The sequence below is a fragment of the Sphaerodactylus townsendi genome, linkage group LG09, assembly GCF_021028975.2.
Source record: "Sphaerodactylus townsendi isolate TG3544 linkage group LG09, MPM_Stown_v2.3, whole genome shotgun sequence".
In the NCBI taxonomy this organism is placed as follows: domain Eukaryota; kingdom Metazoa; phylum Chordata; class Lepidosauria; order Squamata; family Sphaerodactylidae; genus Sphaerodactylus; species Sphaerodactylus townsendi.
Window position 1 is genome coordinate 85119192 of NC_059433.1, and position 26338 is coordinate 85145529.

A 26338-nucleotide genomic window follows, 5' to 3' on the forward strand; every position below is an offset into this window, starting at 1 on the left:
AACCAGCAACAACGCGAAGCCAGCCAGTTTATCTGGCCAAAGCATGGGCAACATGAAGTTTCTGAATGGGCTCGGAATTCAGAAGGTAATTGAAATCCCCCAAATGAAGACTCCCTGGACCACTTTGCTTGACTCACTGGAGCGCTTTACATGAGCACTCCCCAGCCCTGATGTCTGGGGGCTTATTGCTGCTCCCTGCCAGCTTCAGCATGTTTGCATATCTGGGGTGGCTACTGGTTATTTTCCTAGATTTTTCCCTTCTTTGTGTTTCCTAAGTATGGCAAGGTTGTCATATTTTAAATGAAGCTTTAATGCCTTTTTCAGCTTTCTTGTTTCTGTTTGGTAACCATCTGGCTGGAATTTTGGGGGATTTTTTTTAGCTGATAGTATTAATTACGGCTGAGTTTCTATTATATTGGTTTAAAATAACTTCTAAGAGTCCTGGTAAGATCTGATCACCCTTAGTCTAAATGCACTGAATAAATCCTCCTTCAACTTTGACAAATACAGTCTTTTTCAGAAGTTTCCTCTTTTGAAATAAAATTGGACCATCTTAAACTTTTGGGAACAACTTTCAGTCCCCCTGGTTTCTGACTAAAATAGCACTATGGTCACTGTTTCTTATCAGTTTAAAAATACAGTTTGTACCACATCCTGAGAAGCACTTAATTATGTTCAGGGCCTCTCCGCAAGTCATATTTCAGACTACTAGGCAACTCCAAAGCACATTTACCAGGATGTACAGTGGGTTTTACTTAGGAGCATATAGAAAAGAAGCCTAACTGTTCAAACTATAGTCCTCTATAGTATGCAGACATATAGTCCTCTATAGTATGCAGACATTTTGTCTGTGTGTCAGACCCTGAATATGTATTTACCTAGTTAATGTGAGGGTAGTGGAAATAAACCATGATTTGGGCTACCTCAATTTCTTTTCCCCTTAGGATTACCCTCAATTTGAGGGGCGGGGGAGAAGTAATAGTATGCTCTTAGTACAAAATTACATTTTTGGCCTACTATTTGCCACTTCAGATATTTGGTAGAGTTTATTCCTTTTACTCAGTTCATTTCCTCTTCTTTCATACATGTGATAGAAAACTATTTAAACATCACTTAGCATACCTTACTTTGCATAAAGCAGCATCTAAGAAAATTCTGTCATGAATGGAGAATATTAAAGCAGTGGTTTCTTAAAAATCTAGAGAGGAAACTATGGTTTTATAGCTTCCTCTCTAGGTTTTCAGAAAACCACTGCTTTAATATTCTCCATTTCTAATAAAGAGAATATAATAACATTCTCAATTTCTAATAAAGACAGCTGGAAGTTAACTCTGTTAACGCAGCTATGATGTAATGAACTACTGCTATCTTAGACAATAAATTCAGAGGACTACAAAATAATCCCACAGTGCCCATAGAGTTTTCCTTAGATTACAATTTTACAATGACCAAAACAAACTTATAATGTACTTTATATCCAGCCTTCTTTCACAAACAGGTTTTAATTTTTTTTAAGCACTTATAGGTTTAAATGAGACAACAACTTCCAGTTTATGGCATTGTAAACCTCAAAACAATACTTCATAAAAAGTACACTAGTCTCAGTTCAAAGAACCTGCTCCCTTTGAACAGCTGCTGTTGTACAACCGCTTCAGAGTTATAAGTAGCAGTGTGAAAAAGGTAGCTTCTGGTAGTTTATCTGTGATTTTCCCACATAAGCAGAATGAGAGTCTGCATTAACTAGCAAAAAGCAATAAACAGGTAAAAGCTGTACTGATTCAGACACTTGTTGAAGACTGCAGAGCTGATGACTGTCTTTAGGCACAGTTTACTAGCCTCGAGGAACACATCATTAGAGTATGGTGGTTGAGACAAGCTCAGCCAACAGGAAGCTATACTCTCTCACCAAAAGAAAACCAAAAGAAAATTGTAACTTAATTCACCACATGCTAGACTGTCTTTGTTTTACAATGCTCTGTTTGGATCCTAGTGCCTACTCAACTAGCAAATGAAGTTACAATTTTGTTTTTTTCCTTTTGGTGAGACAGAGTGTACAAATCCATCCCAAAGGGTCAAAGCTGGCCACTGAATGCTGTTGAAGCATTAAGAGGCTGAAATAGGATTTTACAAGAAAGCTCTAGTTTAAGTCTTTTTTGTCTGGCTGCATTCAGATGGTTCTTGTACAAGATGTTGAATTTACACTGTGGGATTTAATGTATGGAGTTTCACAGGGTTCATGGCTATCACCATGCATGCTTGTTAATCTCCTTAATGAGATGCCTTCCTTCCTCCTGTCTGTGCCATGGATGGCAACACTTGCCTGAGAGGGGGAAGCCCAGGCAAGAAAAATCCAGAACTAATTTTCCAGACTTTGCTGGGGCTGTCAGTGAAAGTAGCTCACATCCTCTTGTAAAAAAAGGGGGATTTTGAGGCTGTTCAAAAGAGATTCCAATTAACCCCCAAAGAACAGGAGAAAGTCTGAAGATACTGAATGACCACTTGATTAAAGGACTGTTTGCAGCAGCTGACTGGGAAGGGAGTTGGAATCTCCATCTGAAAGGTCTTCTTAGAAAAGAACCAGAACGAAAGTGTAAGAGAGGTCTCTCCAGTCGGCTGTCTAACAGTTTGTAAAAACCAGAGGACTGATTTCCAGGAGGAGGAGAAAGAGACTCAAAGGGGCTTACAAACTCCTTTCCCCTCCCCCCTCACAACAAACCCCCTGTGGAGCTAAGAGAGCCAGAAGAACTGTGACTAGCCCAAGGTCATCCTGCTGGCATGTGTTGGAGTGCACAGGCTAATCTGAATTCCTCTAATAAGCCTCCACAGCTCAAGCAACAGAGCAGGGAATCAAACCTGGTTCCTCCAGATTAGAGCACACCTGGTCTTAACCACTACACCACTGCTTGAACTACTCAACTCAATCAAGGTGCAATTAAGCCAATAGGGGCAAGAACAACTTACATCAAACCACTTGCGTAATGCCCATTGGGCAAGGTGGGCAGCTGCCCAGGGCATCACCTTGTGGGGGGCATCAAAATGCTGGGTTCGTTTTTGGGTATTTTAGTGGTTTTCCATTTGTGGCCTGCAGGGGGCGCAGTTTTTAGGCTAGCGGCATCAAAATTTCAGCATATCATCAGGAGACTGTCCTTATGCGACCCCCCAAGTTTGGTGAGGTTTGGTTCAGGGAGTCCAAAGTTATGGACTCCCAAAGGGGGTGCCCCTATCCCCCATTGTTTCCAATGGGAGCTAATAGGACATGGGGGCTACAGTTTTGAGGGTCCATAACTTTGGCCCCCCTGAACCAAACTTGGGGGGTATCATTAGGGCAGTCTCCTGATGAGATCCTGAAAGTTTTGAGACTGTGCCTTTAGAAATGTGCCCCCCCAGCAGCCTGGGGTAAACTCCCCACTTGACATGCAAATGCAGAAAAACTCCAAATGCAGAACAAAGATTCTTAAGTAAATTTCTTTAGATAAAGCTCTGCAGGGGGTGCATTTTGATGGGACGGCACCTGTGTGGCCTCAGGGCATCATCTGGAGATGATGGCATCCCCCAAGTTTGGTGCAGTTTGGCCCTAGGGGGGCCAAAGTGCTATGGACTCCTCAAAACTGTAGCCCTATCATCTCCCTATTAGCTCCCATTGGAAACAATGGGGGATGGGGCACCCCCTTTGGGAGTCCATAACTTTGGACTCCTTGAACCAAACCTCACCAAACTTGGGGAGTAGCATAAGGACAGTCTCCTGATGATATGCTGAAATTTTGGGTGCTGATATGTCTAAAAATGCACCCCCTGCAGGCACCAATGTCCTGGTGCAAAAGAATTTTTGGTCATGGTGGAGTGGCCTTTACTATGGGGCATCCAACTCAGGTTTTGCCCAGGGCTACAGTTTGCCCAGGGCTGCCTCGTTACGCTTCTGCATTAAACAACTCTGATTTGATGAACTGTAAACCATGCCAACAAATGAGAATAGATCAATTTTGTTCAGACAACTCCCAGTTAGACAACTTAATGAGCAGTGTTAAGCTCTCTAATACTTTTACTCCTCTGGAATCGCTGGAGGTAGGAGATGAGGAGAATCTCCATTCCAACGCCTTGGGAAAGAAAATGCCCTTAAAGACAACCCTGCCTCAGGGATTCTGTGATGCAAAGTCAAAGCCATACAAAATCTTGATATTTCTACAAACTTTGCAACATTATTGGAATCGCTCTCTGAAGAGGCTTTTCTGACTTCTAAAACGCTTGATTTGTTATTAACTAAGATCTCTAGCCTAATAAATAGGATGGACATTTTAAAAAACATGGGTAATCTGAATTTTAAAGATACACTGGAAGAATTAGAACAGGATATCGTTTCACCTCCTCTTAAAAACCAATCAATGACATTAATTTTTCAGAAGTATCAACTGGCAGGTCTGATTGGCAACACACAATTGAACTTTAATAGGTGGTCCAATTTTGCTAACATTGAAAAATCTATATGCTACTGAATTGCTCACCATCGGAGGCCCAATTAAGTTATTTCGAACAGCTGCCTCCATGAGGCTACCACAATAGAGTAGTTCTTACTTTTAAGAAAGTCATCTCTCTTCTTGTTGAAACAGAGAATATTATGCCTCAAAATACGACATCATAAGAGTGTTCAAAAATGTTAAAGAATGGGATTTAAATTTGAAACAGATATGGCAAAAAATGAACATTAATGGCCATGGCAAGAGTGAAAGAACTAAGATTATGCCCTTTTTACTATCTCAGCACTCCATTAACACTAAGATGGAAGAACTTGCTTTTGAGTGGAAAAGCCTAGAAGGACTAAAGAAGAGCATAGAAGAAGGACTAAAGAAGATAATGACCTCAATACATCACATTTCAGGAACTTTGGAGAAAGATGACAGTTTAAAAGTTAAGAACTTGTTCATCCTTTCTTTTGAATTTGTCAAGACCATAATCCTCCACCAATAAAGATTTGATAGTAGGCTAAGCTTTACTGTTAGCCATACTAAAAAATCTTATGCATACTTTTCTGCCCCAGTACTTCCTGTAAAATAACCATTTGTTGACTGGCGTTTGTTAAAAAAGTTCACAAATAGAAAACATGCTTATTATCTTGGCAGGCAGAAAAGGCTAAATTCAACATTGAAGGATATAGTAATATACTGTGTTAAGTGGTGTTCTGACATCTGAGATATTGCTTTGCCAAACTATCTAATGACATCACTGCTTGTGCCTTAAGAAATTACAACACAGTGCTTATATATTTCATGTGATGGCAAAAATACTCATAATGTAGAGGCAGTTCATCTTCTTTAGCAAGTCAGCAGCAGCACACACACATTTTTTTCCCAAGCCCGCCAAATTCATTACCAGTGGTAAACGGAAGATCACTGGAGTTTATAAAACAGCCTGGATACAAATTCTGCTTCTAATTTTTTAATACAATGTCCAAAAATCAATAGTTTCACAGTGGCAAAGGATTAGGGAGTTAAAAAGTAAAATCTTGGGATTAAAGTTGGTAACAACAAGCATGAAAATTTGGTAACTGTGTAAACTATCATTTCACTACAGCCACAATATGTTTCTTCTTCTCTGACATGAATGGTACAGATCCAGGCTTGCTATGCTTCCTCCGGTTCAGTTCCCTAGAACAAAAAACATCAAAATGAGATTTCAATTTTAACCTTAACTGGTAAAAAAATAGTAACTAATGGTGTAAATACTCCATTGCTTCAAAGTACATGCACTGTATTTTATACTAAGAAAACTACCAACATATCACAGGCTGGATGTCAATCTTAAGATACACTAATTTTAAATGATTCCACACAAAAAAATTTTTCACAAAGCACTGAAGATTTTAAGTATTTTTTACTATTTCTGAGGATTGTTATCTATTGAGATTTCTGCAGAAAGAGACAATCCTGCTATTTGAACACAGCAATCATTACCAATTTGGCCTGTTTTTTTTTAACCTTATTGACTCAGCCAGTCCAACTGCTTAATTCAGCAAATAAGTACTAATACTGAATTGGGGTTGGAAGGTAACCAATGAGCTATCTAGACTAACCTCTTGGCCTTAAAAAAGATCCAATAAAAAAAGGCTTCGCGATTTACTGTCCAGTGGTGTGTGGGGGTTTTTTTTACACTTCCATGGAAGAAATTCCAAAGCTTGCCTAGGCAATTTATTCCAGTATTGAACTGCTTTTAAGAATGATTAAGTTCTTTCTAAATCTATTTGGTAGTGAAACTGCTTATCTAAAGGCATGGATCAACAAAGCATGCAAATGAACAAAGTAAAATGAAAAATATACTTTCGCCGAGAAGCTTCTCTCATAATTCGTAGTTCTTTGGCTTGGCTGTAGATCATCTTTGGCAAGTGACGATGGCAAGCTATTCGCTTGATCTGGGGGTGGTGCTGGAATTTTTCCTTCAGTTTCTGGTTATAGAGCATAGAGGCTTTCTCTCGGGGACTAAGCTACACAAACAGAGCCCAGTGTTAATACTTTGAAAATGGTAATGGCAATATATTTCAAAAACATACAATGATTGTTAAATTGCAGAACTGCACATGAAGTCTCCTTCCCATGTGGGCACAGAACTGTAGCTGACAGATCCTAACCGTATGGGGCAAATAAGAACTGGGAAATTATCCAAGGTAACTGGGCAATACCTCACAGTGCAGGGGAAAAAACCCTAGAGCCTTGTCGAACTTTCAATCAAAAGATGAAAACAGTTAATAATAACTATTGGAATTCAGTCAGCAATCTAGGAATAGTCCCTTGAATGACCAATTTCCCACTTAGCAACAACAGAACAAAGATCAGCAAATGCTATGGGGATGAGAAGAAGGAAACAAATTCCAGATTATTAGGTTTGGTGATTTGGTTTAGATTTAACTCTGAAGCCAGGATTCAGGAACCAAGATCATGAATGTCCTTCCTCATCCCCCCCCATCCCCCCCCCATGATACTGTTATACCGGCCTCATTTTAACCTAGCATGACAAGAGCCATAGATAATGCCCCCCCCCCCAAAAAAAACCTTCTGAAAACACACACAGTTTTATTCTATCCAAATTGGTGACAATGGCCTATAATGCCAAAATCAGTACAATCCAGAAGGGAGGCACTATAAGGGCTCAAGAGGTGACATGACCCTAGTGTTAGAGTAAATGCCATTTTGCACCAGCATAAGAGGCATTTACACCAGTGCTGGGACATGTAACTGGTGTTGGGGGGCTGCCCAGCAGTGGTAGCACTCTTCAAGTGCAGGAACTTGCACCAGTACTAAAGAGGGTGTTCCTGGGGACAGCAAGTTGAATACTCATTTTACTAACCTCTGAAGGATGGAAGGTTGAGTCAACCTGACCCTCACTTCCATTGGGATTAAACTCAGGTCATGAGCAGAGCTTTGACTGCAGTACTTCAGCTTACCACTCTGCCACATTAGCCTAACCATAATTTTCTCTGTTTTCTATTAGCTGACTAAGCCAATACCTCAACTCAACTAATCCAAGATAGATAAATTCTTACATTTGAAGCTTATAACACTTTGGAAAATGGCTATTTGGCACACTTCTGTTATTATGTTTTCAGTTTTCAATTGATCAATTCACTGAAGAGTTCATTAATCCAGTAACTTCATTTCATAGAAGGTTGTTTTTTTCTGAATTACTGGAGTTGTAGTACTGCAATTTAAGTAACTGGAAGCACTTATTCTCAAACATACCTGCTTCTTGTCATGGTTAACTGAAGAGAATGGACACAGCTAGTTTTCCATGAAAGTCATTTTCACTGGGATTGTTCTTGTATGAACAATTAATTAAGAAAAAGCATTCTGTCTACCAAGCATTTTGCCTACGAAGACAGAACAGAAGTGTCTGGAAGAAATTACTATTAAATTTAAATTACTATTACTTAAATTTAATTACTATTAAACCCTTAAATAAAGGGAGGGTTATCTTTATTAAGTATCCTTTTTTTTAGCTGTCACCTTAAAATAGGTTATCCCTATTTCCCCACTGCAGGACATTTTAAAGAAAGAAATGCAATAATTCTGAATACTTACACAAAATATTTTGCTAACTTAACTAAAACATTCTAAAATAGCCAGTTAGTCATCAATATATTACAGGTGCTCTTACTGCACAGGAGCTAATGTACTCCACACTGAAAGGCTTTTTATATAAATTATCCTAAAAATTGTAGTGGATGTAACATAACTTTTTGGGAAGTACAATCTGGCATCTGGGAAGTCACTGTCCAACATCCTTTTTCTACTGCAATATTTTCTTCCCTAATTTCGCACATGGAAGGTATGATTATAGCATTCTAAGTCTTTGTTCAGACTAACAAGAACTTTAAAATCTCTATAAAAATACTTTAATAATTTTCACATATATAGAAATAGAGCAATTACCATATATACTCGTGCATAAGTCGAGTTTTTCAGCACATTTTTGTGCTGATAAAGCCCCCTTCAACTTATACACGAGTCAGGTGTATTTTAAAAAATATTTTAGGGTTTTTACTTTGTCAGCCACCAGGGGGAGCAGTTTTTGGGCTAGCAGCACCAAATTTTCAGGGTATCATCAGGTGACACTCTTGATGATACCACCCAAGTTTGGTAAAGTTTGGTTCAGGGGGTTCAAAGTTATGGACCTCCAAAGGGGGTGCCCCATCCCCCATTGTTTCCAATAGGAGCTAATAGTAGATGGGGCTACATTTTGAGGGTCCATTACTTTGGATCCCTTGAACCAAACTTCATTAAACCTGGGTGGTATCATCAGGATAATCTCTTGCTGATGCCAGCCAAGTTTGGTGATGTTTAGTTCAGGGGGTCCAAAGTTATGGATCCCCAAAGTGGGTGCTCTCATTCCCCCATTGTTTCAAATGGAAGCTAATAGTAGATGGGGCTACCCTTTTGAGGGTCCATAACTTTGGACCCCCTGAACCAAACTTCACCAGACCTTTGGTTTCTATTTGAAACCAAAACTATCATCAGGAGGGTCTCCTAAAGATACTTTGAAATTTTGGTACTGCTAACATAAACATTCCTCCCCTAACAGGTTGTGTGAATGTTCCTTCTAAAATGACACCTGCCATGTGCAATTTTAAAAGTATGTACACTAAAAATAATGAACTGTTCTTTTAAATAGCAGAGTAGTTTTGAGTCACAGTGAACAGGCATGTTCATTCCAGTTTTTATTGTAAGATCCATTGTTTAAAACCCTTCCTTACAAAAAAGCTAAGGTTTTTGTACTTTTAAAGTTATTGTTGATACCATATTGTTCTTGTTGACCCTCTTTTACACTTACAGAGCTAGTTTACTGTTTTTTCTTTGAAATAAATATTCAAAAACATTTAACCTACTGATGCCTCAATTAATGTAATTTTATTGGTATCTATTTTTATTTTTGAAATTTACCAGTAACTGCTGCATTTCCCACCCTCGACTTATACACGAATCAATAAGTTTTCCTAGTTTTTTGTGGTAAAATTAGGTGCCTCAACTTTTCTGTGGGTCAACTTATACACAAGTATATACAGTACATGGTACATGTTTCAGAATTAGACATGGACTAAATCCAATATTCAAAATACACCTATTACACCATGAGCACCTGTCACAGATACTCTCTTCTGTCAATATGTTAACTCCATATTGACACCAAATGGTTTTTTTTTAATTAACCTCAGGTTGAAGTCTGCCTAGTCAAATGGTTATGAATCTAGCAAGTAGACAAAGGTCAGGCAGAATGCACAAAATCCCTCCCTTGCACTACCAAATAACTGACTCACTAGCAAATAAGTAAGACAAAGAAAACAAAACAATGAGGTTTTGTCCTCTAGTACAAATGACTGACCTTTTGCAGTCTCAAGTCTACAAAATGAAGTTCTGCACTTTCCAAAGCAGTGGTCAGACACAACTTAAGTGTCCCACTAGTCAGCTTGTAGTCTAGAGTCATATGCACTTAACACAAAATTGAAAGGGCAGAGCAATGCATGGCTGAGGAAATCTCAATCCCCAGTCTAAAAAAATTAACACAAATCCAAGCTTATCTATTTGAAACCAAAACTATCCACAAAATGTCCTGCCAAACAAGTGGATAGGAAATCCCCTCTCCCTCCAACTAAGACTACAACTCTTTCGTTGTGATGTCCCTGCACCATTCGTGCAGATCTCAGTCTTCAGGAAAAGGCAAAACTCCCAAAGCTACTTACTCAAACACTGATTAAAAAGAACTGACCATAAGAGGTCAATTCCATTAATAATCCCTGATACTAAGTTGCTATGAAAGGTAATATATAATAGTTTAATTAATGGCTAGTTGAAGAACTAGTCCACTCATGCTGTTCCAAATTTTTTTTCTGATGCAATACTATGGTAGTAATGCCTTCTATGTGAAAAAATGATCTGCTAGGCTGCTTATCAAAATCACATCACATGCACCACACTATATATTTAAAATGTATCAGATAAGAGAAATTAGGCTTTTTATTATTTCAAAACCTATTTCGTAAATCAAAAGCAAAACTTTCTTTATAAATTTAGCATTATACTAATTTGGTTTAAGTAAAGGTTCTTTTAAAAAAGAGACACAAGTACCAAGATTGACCTTTTAAAAAGCCAGCCACTACATTTTGTTTATCACTGCAATGGTTGCCAGGATATCACAGGTTTAATAACCAGTGCAGTGTACACATGGTAAGTAACTGACCCCTGCAGAGACGTTGTTCTTGCTTGAGTGTTCCACTGGTTTTACGTAATATGTACGACAGCAAATACGTTAATGAGGCAAAGAAAGCATGAAAGAACCAATGAATACTTGGGAGGTCCCGGTATCAAAGTACAGCCTACAAGTCAAACATTCATCAGTTATGAAGCTCACAACCCAATCCAAACATCCAGTGAAGTTCTACAGTGTATGCCGACAAAAGAGAATTCTGCAGTGATCAAAATACAGTCACGAAAAGCTCTTCTTTATTGATAATGCTTAGCTGGTTTCCATAGTACTTTTTCATTATAAAGAGTCTTGATTTTTTTTCTTTTGGAAGCGTAATGTTTGGCGATACTGTAGAAGCATAGAGAGAAATGATCACCTGACTGGTCAAAAGGACATCTACCCTAATAACTTCAGCTGAGGCTTGATTCTTCATTCTTAAAAGGCAAAATTCCTCTGACCTGTGAGATAAGCAAAACCCTTTCAATCTGGCTAACAACCCCATCCAGAGGGAGAGAGGTAAAAGGGCTTGAAGGAGCAGTGCAGTCTTGTGTTGGTGCATTTGTACTGGCAGCCGCCTACCACTGAGCCCCACTGCTGCAAAACCCAGAAGTCTGGGCTGCGGCACAGCTGTACTGGCATCCCAATTGGACACCAGCATGGGGAGGAGTTGATGCTAGTCAGCTCCCCCTTGAGGTTTAAGCCCAGGAGCACAGTCTTCTGGTCCTTGGACTTATGCTATCCTGGGGATATGGAGGGCTTTCCAGAGGCAAGGTTTTTTTTTGAGGAGGGGGCATTTTTTGCTCCCTGCATCGCTTGAAAGCCCACTTGGAGATCGCGTCTCTCAGCTGAGGGCTTTGGATGGGACTGTAAATATTTACTAAGCATAGAAAAGCAAAAGAGGTATATATTTGTATTTTGCAAACTTTCAACTTTACATAAGATTTGATGCAATACAAAGCAATATAATTGTCAGCTAACTCTACTTTTCAAAAAGTGTTGTCTCTTTCCATATTGCAGCCAAAGTACAATTAAAAGAATACCTTGATCTTCCCCAAAATCTAAGTAATTTCTGCTTTTGGTTTTATAATGCCAAATCAGAGCTTATCATAGCATTATAGATTGGCTAGTATAGTTTCAAGATTGTTGGATCCTGCCTACAGAAGTCATGGGCAGAATGATTTCTGTAAGTAGAAGTGTGACTTCCCTACTTGTTCTGCCCACTGCCACTTAAAATGTTCACCTACTAAATGCTACTCCTGGGAGATGGGGACCCCCAGGAGTGGCTTGAAAGGGACTGCGGGGGGGGGGGGACCTTCCTCCATTCAGGCATAAATTCTTGGCAAGATCCAATCCAAAGTTTATTACTGTGAAAAATCATATTAAAACTGTTTAGAAAGAGTGGGGCCTTCAGGAAAAGAACAAGACAAAATAGTACATTCAAATCAGATCTTCTGTATCAATCAGATCATTATGAACCAATAATTTCTGAACAAGGGGGGGAAGAGATTCAGTCACTACAGTCCTTGTTGCACCAGCCTATACCACGAACAATGCTCAACAACATAAATAGCCACTTTTTCTACATTACTGTCACATATCTCAGCGTGGAATTCAATTTGGTACAACATTATATGATCAAGATAATAATTGAACACTTATTGATATACTGCTTCTCCAGATATCTGCTTAAGGAAGCTTTGATGAAATACATAGAGTTGGAGTGCCCACAGCATAAAAATTAAATAATCTTCAAATGGATACACTTGAATGTGAATGCCTGTGAACCCTTGAAGAACTGCCGTTTGAGAACATTTATTATATAAATGCATTAACTTTTTCAGAATCCTTTCTTCTGCAATGAAACAAGTCCATTCAATTACATCTCATCAATCAATAAAGTCACTTACCCTAAATTAGTTTCTCATTAAATTAATTCCAATCACATCCATTTAGGAGAGTTCACTAGAGTAATGTACATATGTTACATTGCTGTAAGAAGTCCCTGAATAAAGGCCTATTTTATAGTAACTAGTCTACAGTGTAATTTTATGGTAATGACAATTCTATGATGTACCCACATCTATGGTTATACCCACATCTGAAATATTTTGGTGTGACACCAAAAGGGCATCTATTAAAGATGATACCCGCCCCCCCCACAAAAAAATTACTAACCAAGATGTCAAAGGTAGAGCTTCACACCCAAAGAAAAAAGACATACGGTGAGTGGGAAGAACTTGCCTTAAAAAAAGATAACCAGGCAGCGGGTGGATATGAAAGTAGCTTATATCAGAATTAAAGTGGTAAATTGCTGACTATTTCAGTCATATTTAACAAAAAATGTAAGTCTTTGCTAGGAAATATGCTATTCTTATTTCCTCTTTCAAAGTATGCCAGCAATACAAGGCATGTTTACTATAGCAATTTAACAGTTAATTTACAGCATTAAATAAGAATGATAGAAACTCTTCTGCATATGATGATTGCGTTTATTAGCTTTGTGTATCAGTTATCCTCAGAAGGAAGCCAAGTATGAAAGTATTTTTTCCAAATTTTGCTGATGGGTGGGGAAAGACGTAATGAGAAACATAGTTTATTCATTCTGTGTCCCAAGACAGCATTATATTTCTTCTAGTTGGATTTCTAGAAATAAGATTAATTTTATGACATTACACACATAACCTGCAAATGTTCAAGTAGAAGGGCACTGCTGACATTGGAGGGCATGTATAACATTGGCAAATGAACAAGTGAATGAGTGGATATGTGGACAGATCTTGGTTTGTTGCAGGCCCTGGTTGGAGATTGTCTTTGGGCAAGAAAAGGTTTCTTGACTGTGAGAAGAGCATCATTTTCCAGCATGGGTTGCTGGTTGTTAATGATGTGTTCAGCCAGTTTGAGCTGAGTGCCATATTTTAATGTTCTAAGCTTCCTGTAACCCACCCAGAGCCCTTCAGGGATTGCGCAGGATATAAATCAATCAATCAATCAATAAAATAAGTGAATAGTGATTATTCATGGTCTCTCCTAAGAGAAAACGTGGGATTACCCAATAAATAGTCATGTCAAGAGTTTCAAGATAATAAAGTATTTCTTCATATAACATAACTACATTATAGAAATCTTTGCTTAGTCACCTTCAAAAAGCCCACCATGTAAATTCATGGATATCAGCAATACAATCCTAGTTACATGGTATTGTACTGTAGACCTAATTAAATATTATGGCTGTTTGTTCTGAGCCTACCAAATTCTTTTCTGGTTTGCAAAGCAGTAAAAGAACAAATAAAGTATGGCATTACTTACCACACCCAGCTTTTCAGAAGCGTTAGCTTTCCACAAACGAATGTTCATTTCATCAGAACCACACAAAATATATTTATTATCCATTGTCCATTTGACAGTGATGACATGCTGCATTCGCTTTGTATGATAGACTTCCCTGAAACAATTATAAAAATTATAGTAAAGTTTTCTTCCAATTTAATCATCAGACAATTTCTTTTCATGACAAACTTAGTGATAACTCTAATCTGCTTGAGAATCCAGATCAAAAAGTCCACTTACTGGGAAACTCCAGGTTTGCAGAAAAATGTAATTTTAAAAATGCATTTGGAGCTTAAACCTCTGCCTCAATAATTTAACAGAGATGTGTACCTTTAAATAAAGAAAAGGAAATATTTCTTTATGAGTAATTAAACTGGGTAATTGAATTAAATATTATTGATGCTTCCAAACCTCAGTTAGTATCAGTTGAGGGGACACAGAGCCAGAATGGAATAAAATGAACAAGGCCATAGATGGGAGGGGGAAGGGATTAAGCCTGAAAGGATGTGGAATAGAATATGGAACTGCTTCAGGGACTGAAGGAGAAAACTGGAAGACTCAGAGGGGCCAGATAAAGAAGAGGGAGGGAGGGAGGGGAGGGTTGCAGTCGCTTTGAAGGAGAAGGAGGGAAAAATTTAACTTGGAAGTGGAAGGAAAAATAAGAACCCCTTCTCAGTGAATTATTGCTAATTCCGTACTTGTACATTCTTTGATACAATAAAAAAATGAAGTTTTTGGAAACAGCCAGCCATGGGTAATACCAGGTTGGATCCAACAATGCACTTCCAATTGCACAAAGCTGGATCTGTGATTTTCATAGATTTCCCCCTGAAGCTGCAGCTTGCTCTTTTCTCAAAGGCCCTGACCTCCAGGAAGAGTTTTTTAGGTGTTATGGAGGAACTGAACACCGAAGATAACAAAAAAAGACCCATTCTTAACTGATGTTTCTTTGGATCCAACCCACCATTTACGTAGTACAAGTCTTATTAAATTGTTGCCTAATGATTTAACAATATTATATAATTTACAATGATTTTATTGGGTTGTACTTTTTATTGTAACTGTACTTTTTCCTTATTCAAGCCTACGGTTTATTTTTAAATAACTGAGGCGTAGAAAAGCTATATATTATAATTACTATTTGCATAATGCACTTAGTAGTCTCATTTGTCTGTAATTAATATTGGAATGTGACCAAAGAATTTTACAGTGAGAAATACAGATCCTTAGTTCCATTTTATATTGCTGGAAAATAAAGCATTAAGCAACCCTGGAGGGTCCTACAACAAAACTGAGAAACCTGCCCACTCCCACCCCCGCATCCAGCCTTGGCCTGCCCCTATACATAAAATAGATTACAGGACAATAGCAGACAAGATGTATTTTAGTTTCTGTCAGTAGTTGTAAGTGATACCATGAACTGCTCTTCTTATGTAGAGGAAGTAAACAATTGGAACAGCAACCAACCAAGACTTCCATTTGTAAGAATCATAGGAATCAGTCATTGATACAGAGCTTTCAAGGGTTCACATAATTATCTTCTTGCTGTCCTTACAGCCACCTTAATACGCCCCATCATCTTCCTAAGCAAATGAAGGATTGACAATTCTATTTCTATTCTCTATTCTATTTACATCTATTACCTGCCCTTTACCACAATCTCAGGGTGGGTTGCAATAATGGATAGCCTAAGATTTCCTAGCAAAATTATAGCCAAGGCAAGATTCAAATCAGGGATTTCTTGCCTCACAGCTCAGTCTGTAAACACATGAACAGAAGAAGTTGCCTTATAATGAATCAGAACATTGGCCCATCAAGGTCACTGCTATCTACTGAGACTGGTGCACTGAGCTCTCCAGGGCCTCTTTCAGTGAAGAGGTTGGTCTTTCTACGCCACTTCTACCTAACTATAGCTCCTTTTTCCCTTAGCCGGAGGATGCCAGCTGGGATTGAAGTTCGGACCTTTTGTACACCTAGCAGATGCCCTTCCACTGCGCAACAGCCCCTCCTTTCAACTCCTGTTCCACACTAGTTCTTCAAACAAGTCAATGGAGTGAAAATCCCTACATACCAGCTGTCAACATGGCCCTAAGTTGTCCTTCTAGTTTTTCTGCCACTATCTGCTTACACTGAGTGTTGCTCAGTTGGTACATAATGACAAAGTAACTCCTAGAATGCCTTCTTAACAATACTTTAAGTGCATAGTATTTGTAGTTGAGCAGTTGTTCCATTTTTAATTTTTAAAACATAGAAAGACCTATACGTAGTGCCAATTTTATTAAAACTCTCCTTATTGGTTCTCAAAAATAAAATCACTTTATGCAACCTCATAAAACATTTTCTTTTGCTACTCTTTCAGATTCATCACAGTTTTGAAATTCATTCTTCAAGGACATAAGCAACACAATAGCATATGGGTGAATAACTTGGTTCTTTCATTTAATCATACAAACATCTGGCTTGGTTGCCAAGGGCTTACAATGAACTTAATAAAAGCATCTCTTGTTTCTTCTATCTTCTCGAGTTTCAAACTCAAGGTTTAATTAGGAACATCAAATTAACCATGGCATCTAAGTCTCTGGAACTATGAGGCAAACCCACTCGATTAAAAATGTCAGAAGCGTGGTTTTGGTAGATGAATAATTGTTTACTCAGACTCGGGTAACAGACTCCCCCCTGCCCCTATTTTCAAGCAATTTTGACTGATCCCAGAAGCCAAAGGCATTCTAGGATAAATTATTTTGAACTGCCAAGTTACAAAACAGCTTCACAAAGAGAAATTCAGCTATTTTAAATGCAGCTGGCTATGCTTCATTTACAGTACCACTTAGCAATAATGCTAAACATGTATGATTTGGCTGAAAAGCCTATACCAGCAGAGGACTTGAGCAGGTTCTGCCAGGATTTTAAACTCCGCTCTCAATTCTCTACACAGCCAAACTGCTCCGACTTTTTTGTATGCAGCACAATCATTCACAGATGTCTACTGCCAGGAGTGAATCATATTCTTTGAATCACCGAAGATAGGAAGGAAGGAAGCCCCACTGATTTCAAACAGTATCGGTGATCTGGATCCAAAGATCCCTTCAAGTAGCTGTGTGAATCCAAAGGTAACTTGGACTTGTTTCTTGTACCACAGCCCTTAATGCTGGTGCCGCATTACCAAAAAGACTTTTAAAAATGAAAGGGCTTGGGAAAGGGGGAGAACAGGAATTCAACCAGGTGAGCACAAGCCATCAGCCAATGCAAAAGTTGCTCTTTGTATTCCAGCCAAAATAACTGCTTCTGGATTACAGGTACCACTAAGTTGATGGTCAAGAAAAATCCAAGGGTTTAAGAAACAGAGAAATCTAACTTGCTGTAAAATTCTGTTGTTTGGCTAAAGTGGAATTTCAGTCATTAACAGTGTAAAAAAAATGCAAGCAACCATCTGTTCCTTCTGGTCTTCTTTCAGACTACTTTAGGAAGAAATCTTGTATCATATACACTAAGTTCATGAGAGTCCCAAGAGAAGTTTATTTGTAAAATCACTGACCTGCTGTGACCTTTGTCTACAGGAAAAATACGAATAGATTTATCAAAGCTGGCAGACACAAATTCTTTCCCAGTAGGGGAGTAATCCACATCAAGGACTGCAGACACATGATCCATATGAACCATTAAAGGCTTGTCAAGAAATCGCATATCAAAAGTATACAAGCTACAAAAGAAAAGCAATAAAGGCATCATCCTCAATTCCATTATATATCTTTCAACACTCAAATACTGACATATGTAGACAGGGGTCCACCCACATTCCATGTCTGTTCATTCAATTAATAATACCTGACAGTGAAATCCTATTAATTTTTATTCAGAAGTCAGGTCCATTTTATTCAATTGAGCTTACCTTTAAGTAAGAGTTAGCATTGCAGTTTAAATCCAATAGTCAAAAGATACAATCTCTCAAATACATAGCAACTGGGAGATCACAACCACATTACTGACATCTTAGAATCAGCAATTATGACAACTACACACCTGGTCAAAGATCCTGAGCTGACTTTAAAGGAAAACACAATGAAGTTACATTATGTTCCCCAAACTAAGTGCCACTAAGACATCAACTTACCTGACACCCTTATTCAAAATTCATTATGTGGAAGCTAAGCCTCATCACTTTCAAAGAAACTTAACTCTTAAGAGAGCAGATTAAAAATCCCTTAAATCTAGGTATTCTGGTTTAACTGGAGTCTGGATTAACCTGAGAGGTCATGGCAAGATTATCATGGAAAGAGAAGCCATGTTGATCTCAACAGACCTTGATGGGACAATAAAATGTGCTCATCTACAAAAAATATTTAGGATCCTCATTGTTGTTGATTTTCAACAAGGATTAAATGCCAGAAAGAATGTGAATGCTTTGTTAAACCCAGCCTTTAGGATCACACTGCTGAGGACAGAAAGGAAGCTAGTGTACCAAGAATAAAACAGAAAAAAACCTGGATCAGCACACTAGTTAACAACAAGAGCTTGATTCAGGTAAGGGGATCTTGTTGTTCTGTTTTTTGGATAGTAATCCCGATGTTAGGTAGCATACCTTTCTGGAAACAGGTGAGTATTCAAAGTCTGTCTGTGATAATGGCATGAAAGTACACAATTCAAAGTGAAAACTCCCCACCGGGTGTATCCAAGGCGTATCCAAGGTAACCTAATGTAGCTTTTGAGAGTCAGCTAAGATTTAGCTTATAACTTATGAAGTTATTTCCTTACATGACTGAGAAATCAGTTAATTTTCAGACACCCTGGATAAATGAAAATACAGAAGCCTACGTAGCGAGCAAGCAAAACTGAGATGATGCTTACTTGTAGTCCTCATTTGCTGCAGTGAAAATGGAAGCTTCCATGGGATTCCAGGAGAGAGTATTTGTCCTCATATCTAAGATAACCTGTACAAAATTAAATATGGGAAGAACATTAAAACTATTTGTTACAGAATCTGTAGGTGTTATAATAATGAGTTAATCATCACCTTAAGTACTAAAAAGTTAAAAATGATTTAACTGTTTGCTTTAATGCTTAAACTATTGTCTTAGGAGCCAGAAGACCCAGATTCAAATCCACACTTTGGCCCCTTCCGCACATGCAGAATAATGCACTTTCAATCCACTTTCACAATTGTTTGAAAGTGGATTTTGCTATTCCGCACAGTAAAATCCACCTTCAAAGTGCATTGAAGAATTAGATTAGAAAGTTAAGTGAAAGTGCGATGATTCTGCATCTCCGGAAAAAAGGCTCCTCAGAAATTCATTTCAAAATATGGGGTTTTAGGTTAGGATGAGGAGGGCGACTATCAGCCAAGGTCACCCAGTGAGCTTCAAGGCTGAGTAGATATCTGAATGTGGAATGCCACAGTCCTAGGCCAGCAACCAAACCACTAGGCGCCATATGACTCATCCCCTAGCTGCATCAATGATCAAAATTTATCTACAGCATTGAGGACTCCTCTGTATTTCAGGGCCATATTACGTTGGATGCTGTACATTTAAATTAGTTTAATGCATAGCCTGGAATGCACTGGCAGCATTGCTTTGCTACTCAGGAATTCTGTGGCCAGGTTTGTAAAAAGCCAGATGGCTCCAAAAGAGACTAACCTGATCCTCATGCTGAAGGGATACGGCCAGCCGCCACCACTCTACTATGACTCTTCCTTGGTGGGCTGAAGATTAGGTTGCAAAGCATTCAGAGCCGTCCATATGGCATATGGTGCCAATTCCCCGCGAAGAGGACCCATCTGCAACTTAAATGCAATAGTGGCGACGGCTGGAGGAGGTGTAATCCAAGTAAGCAGAGTCACCTGTTACCGCTCAATCCGAGAACAGTTTTCTTATTTACTGGCGAACGCTTGAAGGGGAAAAGCTACTAAAATCTCAATATACAAGAGAACTATTTCCCATACATTTGGCGCTGGCGAGTGGTATTTCTTTAATAAGTGTACCAACCTTATGAATAACTAACAGTGCATAGCACAATTATAATGCAAATTGTAAATACCGCGCCATAATATCCTTTGCTGCAAATCCAAAGGTACTACAAAATATAATCTTTAAAATAAACACGTATACATACACACACGCCGCCATCACCTTCTTCAGAGCTGTTGATTGTCTCATGTCATATAACACAATATTCCTGTCTGAAGCACAACTTCCCAAAAGATACATCTGAAAAACATTGTGATCTACTCAGACAAAAAGCACTGACCTTTTAAGTAAAATTCATGGTGTTTAGTGGAAACATATATTCTACAATTAGAAGTAGTTTAAACTAACACTCAGATCTTTTAATCACTCTCCCCTCCCTTCATTAGGGAAAGATATCTTTGGAGCCAACCCCAATCTCTTCCTCTTCTCTTCACACTATATTCTCCTTTCTTGTGTTTCTTTTTGTCTGGTTCTGGACCCAGACCAGATTCTTCCAGTATCCCCCTTCAATAAAGCACCCTCCCTTAGCCTCAGACAGGGGACAGAGACTTCCCCCCTTCCAATTCTTCTCCCCTAGCTCTATTCCCCTCTGTGCTGAGAGCCAGAGCTAGCACATTTGTCTCTGTCAGGACTCTAGCCATGTGTAGTCCGTGCCCAGTATGCATTTGGTTCATGACCAAGCCCATGAGGAATCAATAAAAACCTTGGAGCAATCTCCCCACACTACTGCTGCCCCCTTCCCACCCCACGGCATAATCTGGTGACTCTGGGGCTCTTTCCGCACATGCAGAATAATGCACTTTCAAACTGCTTTCAGTGCTCTTTAAAGCTGTGCGGAATAGCAAAATCCACTTGCAAACAGTTGTGAAAGTGGTTTGAAAATGCATTATTTTGCGTGTGCAGAAGGGGCCTGACTGTCAGAAGACTGGCTATTCCAGGGTGCATTTGGCAGCCGAGCGGGGCTGGCAGATGTTGTGTTGGAGCTGTAGGGTGCCAAGGTAAAGCGGAGTCTGGCATCATCTGGCACCCATTATATTTTGATGTGAATTGCTGAGGAGTGTCTTTGCTCTTGCTCCTCAAGTTCTACCTTTCATCATGTTGTTGCTTTTTATGTAAACATCTCCCCTTCCCATTCCAAGAACAGCTCCTTTCAAATCCTCCCCTAAAACTCATTTGAGCATGCTTGCCTGATCTGATCTTCCCTTCTATCCTATCTATGCTGTTGTCCTTTATTTCACTTTCCTGATCCTCTGTTCTCTTTCTTCAACTGGCGTCTTCCTAGTGCAGACACCAGTTCCTCTTGCATCAATGTTTACCATACGGCTTGCACGAAAACATTTTGCCATAACAGTTGCAATGGGATGTATAAAAGCATATTATTACCTCAATTGGATTGAATTTAACACTACTTATGCTATCAACTCCCCAAGTCAAAGAGCATAGCGGACTGGTTCTTTGTTCATTCCAGATATCAACTTGATGACCACAAGTGGCAAAGACAGGCTCCTTCAAATGATGATCAATTCCTGTGTACACAGTCTTTAAAATACAAAGAAGTGGTAGTTGCCAACAATTTATTTTATATGCACCAGCAGTCTACATTTAAATGAAATAATGTAAAATGTTATGTATTGTTTTAGAAAACTGATATGCCGCCTCTCCAGAAATCTGCTTAAGGTGGTTCATGGAGTAAACAAATATAGCAATAAAATCATTAAAATAAGAAACATAAGATCAACAACAGTCCCCATACATATCAATATTAGTACCTCAAACCCTTTATGTTTCTGGAGAGACTAGTATATATGTATAAATGAAAGATTCTGATCTTGATTTCACTTTCCACAAAATCACAGCAAGTTAAAACACACACACGCAAATCACTTCAGCTGAATACCAATGAGTGATAATTTTATAGCACTTCCAAAACTAAATGCGTGGGATCCAGCACAGCATTCCCCTGGGCACAAGCACTTTCACTAGCAAAGCATGACTTTCCCAGCAATTCCTCACCAACTATGACTCAAACTATCCCTTGAAATCCTTCTCCTGAGGAAAGGTAACCCCTGCCCAAGAACTGGATTTTGAGAGGCATTTGGGGATGCCATAGGAAGGGGGGCTGAGAAGATTGCAGAAGTCCTTGTGCAAGTGGAAATGTTGTGCTGGAAACAACCCAATATCAGTACAAATATTTACAGTTGCATTCTATGGTTTGGTTGCCAGAAACAAATGCAAAATACATATGGCAGGACTATATCACTGCAGTGTCAATTACATAGATATTGACTGGTGAGTATACAGCTGCACAGTAACACTTTTTCAAGGTCAGCATGGAAGGAACCCATCTTAAAAATAAAGACTGAATCCACAAAAAGAAAAAGAAAGCTAGATAATAAACTATTACCTTTCCAAGAATTGTATGTATTGGTTCTTCTGGTTCACCATAAGCTGGCCCCTCCATCTTCCAGTGCTTCACAGTTTTATCATCACCAACCTAATGATTTTGGACAGGGAAAAAGATGAAAAATTAACCAAATTCTATGCATGATTAATTGGAAGAAAGGCCCCACTACACTGAATAAAACATACTATCAAATAAGCTTGCATCAGAGAGCCTCAGGTGGGTAGTTGTTTTGGTCTGCAGTAGTAAAAACACAACTTGAGTCCAGTAGCACTTTAATAACCAACCAAATATTTTTGTGCATGATCAACTGTCATCACATTTCTAGTTAATGACGTTTTATCATTTTCAGGGCATACTAGGGTGATTGCAGGCTTCCAGCTAAGAAAGGTAGGTCCAGTCAGCCCAGAATGTGGTATCACAATTCAAATCATAGCAACATTGAGCTGAGATTGGAAAGATACTCCACTTTTCTTTGAAAACAGAGAGGATCTCCTAGTGTGCCACTGATGGATATTTTTTGCGTGGATCTTATATGACTCCTTTTTACTAGCAAGCATGTTAGGTGAGAGTGTGTGTGTGTAAAGTTCTATACAATTTCAGCAAACTTATGACAACCCTGTAGGGTTTTCAAGGCAAGAGACTTACAGAGGTGATGTGTCATTGCCTTCCTCTACATAGCGACCCTGGTATTCTTTGGTGGTCCCCCATCCAAGTACTAGCCAAGACCAACCCTAATTAGCTTCTGAGATTTGATGAGATCAGACTAACCTGAGCCATTCATGTCAGCATTTATGTGAGAATATCAGAGCCAAAACGTGCTAGAAGCATTTGCATTTCTGCAAGCAGTACAGTAAATTAAATAACATGAAAAACCATGATCAAAATCATTACCTATACACCAGAATCACTGATGCTACCAGACTCTATGCACAAATGAAAAGTTAGATGTAATAGAACATTGAGTGGGATGCCTGTACTAAATGAATGGACATGTACATTATGTTCTGGAGGTGGATTTTACATCTGTTCTATCGTATTAAACCATCAAGTATTTTGTATACATTTGAACATGCCTTTGTGGCTGCTTTTGAATTTTAAGAGAAAGGTATAAACTCACTTCGCCTAGTGGCTAATGCAGGCAATTACAGCATAAAAAAAACTACAAAGCTGTCTTACTCCTCAGCTCACACCAGGCTTCCAGAAAGGAGTATTGATATGCAACAATAAGGGTTCAAAATTTTGGCAAGACAAAAATAAGTTGAAGAATTTTTAGAATAAAAAAATTAGCTGTATGATTCTATTTAGGTAACAACATCCAGAATGAAAAGAACAGAAGAAAAAGTACAAAAAGATATTTCAGCCGTGCTAATGTAAGGCAGCATTCAAATATCCTTCCTCGGTCCTCCTATTATACTTACCGTAAAGAAAGAAGTACCGCAAAAGCGGGTACATATTCCTCGCACGAAGCCCTCATGAGCTTGTAATGTACGAATGCATTCACGCTTCATCAAGTTCCAAATTTTAACCTGTTAAAACAGTAACATTTCTCAACTAGTGTCAATTTAGTGATAATGTTGTTTTTGCAGCAAAACAATAAGTTTCAGTTAAGGCTAAAGGACCAAGTCTGTCTGCAATGTCTGACCTAGGACTTGACACCAGTGCAAAATCTTAAAAGCTTATACAATGTTTCTGTGGTTGGTTCTAATGAAAAGTATTATATGGCTTTCATTCTTGGGTTTTGATTTTGAATGAACCAATATGGCTGTGCTTTTTTTTTTCAAAGTGAACCAGCCTTAAGTGAATTTTGGTGACCTGGAACCCAAGGGAGGGCCTTTTCTGATGCTGCTCCCCACCTATGGAATACCCTTATCCAGGACTTGACAGTAACAAAATTCTTGAGGGTCTGTCAAACTGGTTTAAATAACTATCAGAGGATCTTTGATTTATAGAACAGGATTACTATGGTTAACGCCTGTTATGAACCCCTTCTTTTATATCCTCTCCCAGTTTCAGTTCTGCCCCTTCATGGTCAACCACTCATTCATTCTCTCATTTTCTCTTATACTTGGTTCTAGCGCAGCCATATGGGTCCTTTGGGCTCAGGTGTTCCCCTTCCCCATTTCCTGACTAGCCCCATAACATTCTTCAATGGGCAGCCTACATGCTCCTTGGCACTGACCAATGATGTCATCATTTGGATGGAACCTGCTTTCAAAGTTGGTTGTACCTGGACTGCTTTATATGGCAGAAGGCTCAGTAATGGCGGCTCTGGGGTCCAGGTCAATACCTTTGGCAGAAGCTGCTCTTCTTCAGGCACCAGCAGTGACTGGATTCTGAGCAGCAGCAGTGCCACCAAGCTTAGTGCAGCCTGCCTCTGTTTTGGCAGCAACAGAGGTGACAACATCAGGTCCCACACTACATTTTCATGTTACCGTGGCTCCCATTCCTCTCCTAGACAAAACAAAAAAGGTTTTGTTCTCTTTACATTTCCCTTTCTCTAGCCCTTCAGATTAATACTCCGGTACACAATTACAGGAACACATTTGACTGAAATCCTTGGAATTTTTGCTTCCTTAACTTATATATTGCAAAATCCACACGTCAAATAAGATATGCTTCTTCCCACAAGAGTTAACACAATCTGCAAATTATTCTTACCTCTCCATCACAAGCACCAGACAAAACTGTAGACAAGCTGTGCGGATGCTTAGCCATGCAGTTAACACCATCCCTGTGGCCGTCTAATGATGCAAGAAAAGGTTTCGCAAACACCCGGTCCAACTTTGTGGCATTTAGAGCTCTTGTGTATTCCCGTGGAACTTCAAAGGGATGTAATGCAGGATCATAATTTCGTGGAACTATAAAGTAAATAATAGACATGTGAATAAGTTAAGAACGAAAATTTTGCTTTAAAAATTTTTCTTTGCTTTTTATACTGTTGGTAATTAAATCACCACTATCAAGAGGATAAAAGTGTTCCCCTTAATTAGAATCAGTCTTCTTAGCTTTGAAAATAGCCATACCATTTTTATACAGCAAACAAGCAAACTGTACCAAGCTTAGTGCAGCTTGCCTCTGGCCACTAGTGCAGCCTGCCTCTGGCCACTAGTGGCCTCTGGCCACTAGATTTATGCAGATTCATGATTAGCAGCCACAGGATCTACCAGAATTCCACACTCTGAGGCAATAAACTTGTGAATGTCAGAGCTAGGATACAAAATCATAAGACCTAGGCTGTTATACCCTATTTATCGACTTTCCTGGACAACTGTTTGGTCTCCGTGTGGACCAGAAGTTTGAGTCTTCTTACTGGTACGTCATACTTAAAGTAGAATGTCTGTCTCCCTTCCTTTTTTTAACTGATACACAATTGCTCAATTGTACCTACTTCGCATGCAGCAGGCCCCTGGTTCAGTTCTGTAGGATCTCCATTTTTAGAAGGACTTGGTAGTTAGTAAGTAAAGCGAAATTTCTCCACCTGAGACCATGGCAAACCTCTACTGCTCAGCGTAAGCAACATCAACCTTGCAAGTTGCTCTGACTTAGTGTAAGGCTGCTTCACGTGCTCCACGGATGTGCCAACACATAACTCACGCAAGGGCTAGCCAAATCGCAATTAGAAGCAGCTATGATATGATAAAGATTTATTTTAGAACGCCTCTCAGATGGGATGGCCATGCGTCAGCTGCGACTCGAGGGCACGAGCATGGACAGAAAGAGCTACTATAGCTGTACACCGCTGAATCTCACCCCGTTGAAGGTCCTGCTTGGTTTCGCGGACATAGTCATCCGGGTTCCGACTCAACACCTTCACCTTCATCCTCCACGAAAAGAACCTCCGTTCAGATTATCAACTAAGCTCGCATGGAGCAGACAGACCCAAGCAAGTCCCAGCAATAACTTCCGGGTGAAAGGGGACAGC

At 39.2% G+C, this 26338-nt stretch overlaps 1 protein-coding gene across 1 annotated transcript; it reads right to left on the reverse strand.

Annotated features, from left to right (window-relative positions):
- Positions 1-5414: 5414 nt before the first annotated feature.
- Positions 5415-26334, reverse strand: DCAF13 (DDB1 and CUL4 associated factor 13). The gene is made up of 11 exons (XM_048507393.1): positions 26167-26334; positions 25075-25274; positions 23835-23942; positions 22417-22506; positions 21396-21551; positions 20175-20252; positions 18895-18977; positions 17585-17749; positions 14029-14164; positions 6309-6472; positions 5415-5639 (listed from the first exon to the last, which is right to left on the reverse strand). The coding sequence occupies exons 1-11, from the start codon at positions 26234-26236 to the stop codon at positions 5552-5554; spliced, it is 1338 nt and encodes a 445-aa protein (XP_048363350.1). The 5' UTR covers positions 26237-26334; the 3' UTR covers positions 5415-5551.
- Between the last annotated feature and the right edge of the window lie 4 nt (positions 26335-26338).

What these genes read in the sequence shown, in the direction of transcription:
- DCAF13 (XM_048507393.1), bottom strand. Translation starts at nt 26,236, where the DNA reads ATGAAGGTGAAGGTGTTGAGTCGGAACCCGGATGACTATGTCCGCGAA. An exon ending in AATCAACAGCTCTGAAGAAG is followed by an intron (nt 18,978 to 20,174) that starts GTGATGGCGGCG and finishes AATTTTGTACAG; the next exon opens with GTTATCTTAGATATGAGGAC. An exon ending in GTAGACAAAGGTCACAGCAG is followed by an intron (nt 14,165 to 17,584) that starts GTCAGTGATTTT and finishes TAATTGTTTCAG; the next exon opens with GGAAGTCTATCATACAAAGC.